At 39.3% G+C, this 2,296-nt stretch overlaps 1 protein-coding gene across 1 annotated transcript in view; it reads left to right on the forward strand.

The window, feature by feature from the left end:
• Positions 1-2,134, forward strand: part of TAFA2 (TAFA chemokine like family member 2) — a 126,964-nt gene extending 124,830 nt beyond the window's left edge. Inside the window, exon 2 of the mRNA XM_004381569.1 lies at positions 1,932-2,134. Coding sequence (XP_004381626.1) covers positions 1,932-2,134 — 203 coding nt within the window. The remainder of the gene's footprint in view (positions 1-1,931) is intronic.
• The last annotated feature ends 162 nt before the right edge of the window (positions 2,135-2,296 follow it).

Consider the following 2,296-nt stretch of genomic DNA (forward strand, 5'->3'; position numbering starts at 1 on the left):
TTGTTCAACTACATTCCAGCCACACTGGCCGTCTTTCTGTCCTGGGAACACATCACACTTTTCTCCAGTGCAGGGCCTTCTAATTTGCTGCTCCTTCTGCTTGGAATTTTCTTCCTTTCTTATAGCTTCCTTGTCATCATTTTGGATTGTCATTCAGGTTACCTCCTCAGAGAGGTCTTCTCCGAGACTTCTTGCTAAAATATACATTCTCTCCCTGCTTAATTACTCTGTTATGTTATTCTGTTGTATGTCCGTCAAGGAGTTTAGAAGTCTAAAATTGTCTTATGTAATCATTAATTTAGGTGTTTATTGCTTGTTTTCCCTACAGGAATATAACCTCTTTCAGGGCCAGGACTGTGTTCCTCTTCCTCATTGTTGCAAACCCAGTGCATGGTATTTACTCCATTAAGTGACTGACTAAGTAGAGTACAGTGTAGAAAGCAGTATATTGACTTGTATAAGATAAAGCATTCAGTAACTTAAAATAAACTGAATTATTCTTAGCTGATAAAACATTTTCCAGAGTGCAGGAAGACAGGAGCAGAAGTTTGGCTCTTTTAATTTTTGAGTTTTCATAGAGATAAAACTTGAGTTTGAAACAAACACAGACTGCATACCCACTTGTATCTGTAATGGAAGAAAAGTACTCATTGTCACATTGGAAATAGTGTCTGCCTCTTGAAACTTCTTTTGAGGATTATGTAGTAAAGCTGTATGCCACACCTGAGTTTCTTGGTCTCACATGGAGGCATGAGAGGAGGGGAAAATGTGTGTGATTTGCTCTTGCTTTCAAGAAGAATCTAAATATCTATCTAACCTAGGTGACTGCAGAATGAATCCTCTTATCCCCAAGGGGAAATTTAATACCAGTGTGTGATATGCTGACCTTATTTACAATGAGTCTTAATATGTTCATAACATTAAACAACTTCAAATCTCCTAGTTTTCTATTTAAATTTCTGTTTTTATATTAATCATATTTTTTAAATTTCTGGAAACCATTATCTTTTAACAAATGTAGATTTTAAGTAGCTTGTATGTTTGGTGGATGACAGTTTTGTTCTGTCATTTCATAGTAGAGTCAACACTTTGAAGAAGAACCCTTCCATGATATGATAAGTGAGGTTCAAAAATTCCAATCACCCAAAAGCTCAGTGACCTTATTGTAAAGTTAATGAAGTGGGCATGGGACCCTCATAGTTTATTTTACTGGGTTTCCAAGCATCTGGTTGCCAGATATAAATCCATCAAAGTCTGGCTGGGGTTCAGTGCCACTTGGTGGCAATTGTCACCTCAGGCAAAATTGAGAGGGATGATTCTGGGTCTTGTGGCTGGCTGGGAGAATGGCAGCAATTTCGAGAGTCACCCAATTAGTTGATTTTCAGGAAGATTGAGTAGAGGAATACTGAGGAGGTGGGCACCCACTCTCTGCCTTCTCCTTTTTTAAGAAAGATTCCCTGCCTGCCTCTCACACTCTTCTCCCAGAAAAAGAATATAATTTTTATCAACCCCCACTGCTTTGAGACTGGAACTATTCTGGGTCCCACTGCAGGGCACCTTAGCTGGAGGATTTTACCATATTTTGATTAACATGTTGAACAAAACAGTGTGAAAAAAAGTCATATGCAAATAAATATGGTTTTGATGGCATTGTATATTGCCTCTATATTTCAGACTGTTTTAGCAGCTCATTCTAATCTAGTCACTGATTGTTCCTGCTTCACAAAGCTTTTACTGAGAGAGATGGTCCTACCACATTTAGAAAAGAAATCAAATCTGCATTATGGAGTTAGCGTCATTGTATTTCTAGTTTCATGCACGGTGGATCCCTTATAGAGCTATATTTAATGTACTACTAATTAAAAAAGGGAGGTGGGGGGATGTCCAAAGCTTTTTCAATGTTGTCTTATCTTTTGTTTTTGTTTGTGCAGCTCACCATGTTAAAACGGGAACTTGTGAGGTGGTGGCACTCCACAGATGCTGTAATAAGAACAAGATAGAAGAACGGTCACAAACCGTCAAGTGCTCCTGCTTCCCTGGGCAGGTGGCAGGCACCACGAGAGCTGCTCCATCTTGTGTGGATGGTGCGACGTCTTCCTTTGTTTATCGTGATAGTGTAGTGGGGGATGTTTAGAACTGGAACCCCACTGTCATGCTGTCGACTTAGGTCAGTCCTGGGGAACACAGGACAGATCAAGAGGCTGAAGGAGGTTATTTGGGAGTTTTTTGGAAGGACATTCAAGGCCTTATGCAATTTCATCACAAAGACATTACAATAAGATTATAAGAAACCAGT

This window comes from Trichechus manatus, unplaced genomic scaffold (assembly GCF_000243295.1).
Source record: "Trichechus manatus latirostris isolate Lorelei unplaced genomic scaffold, TriManLat1.0 scaffold00086, whole genome shotgun sequence".
In the NCBI taxonomy this organism is placed as follows: domain Eukaryota; kingdom Metazoa; phylum Chordata; class Mammalia; order Sirenia; family Trichechidae; genus Trichechus; species Trichechus manatus.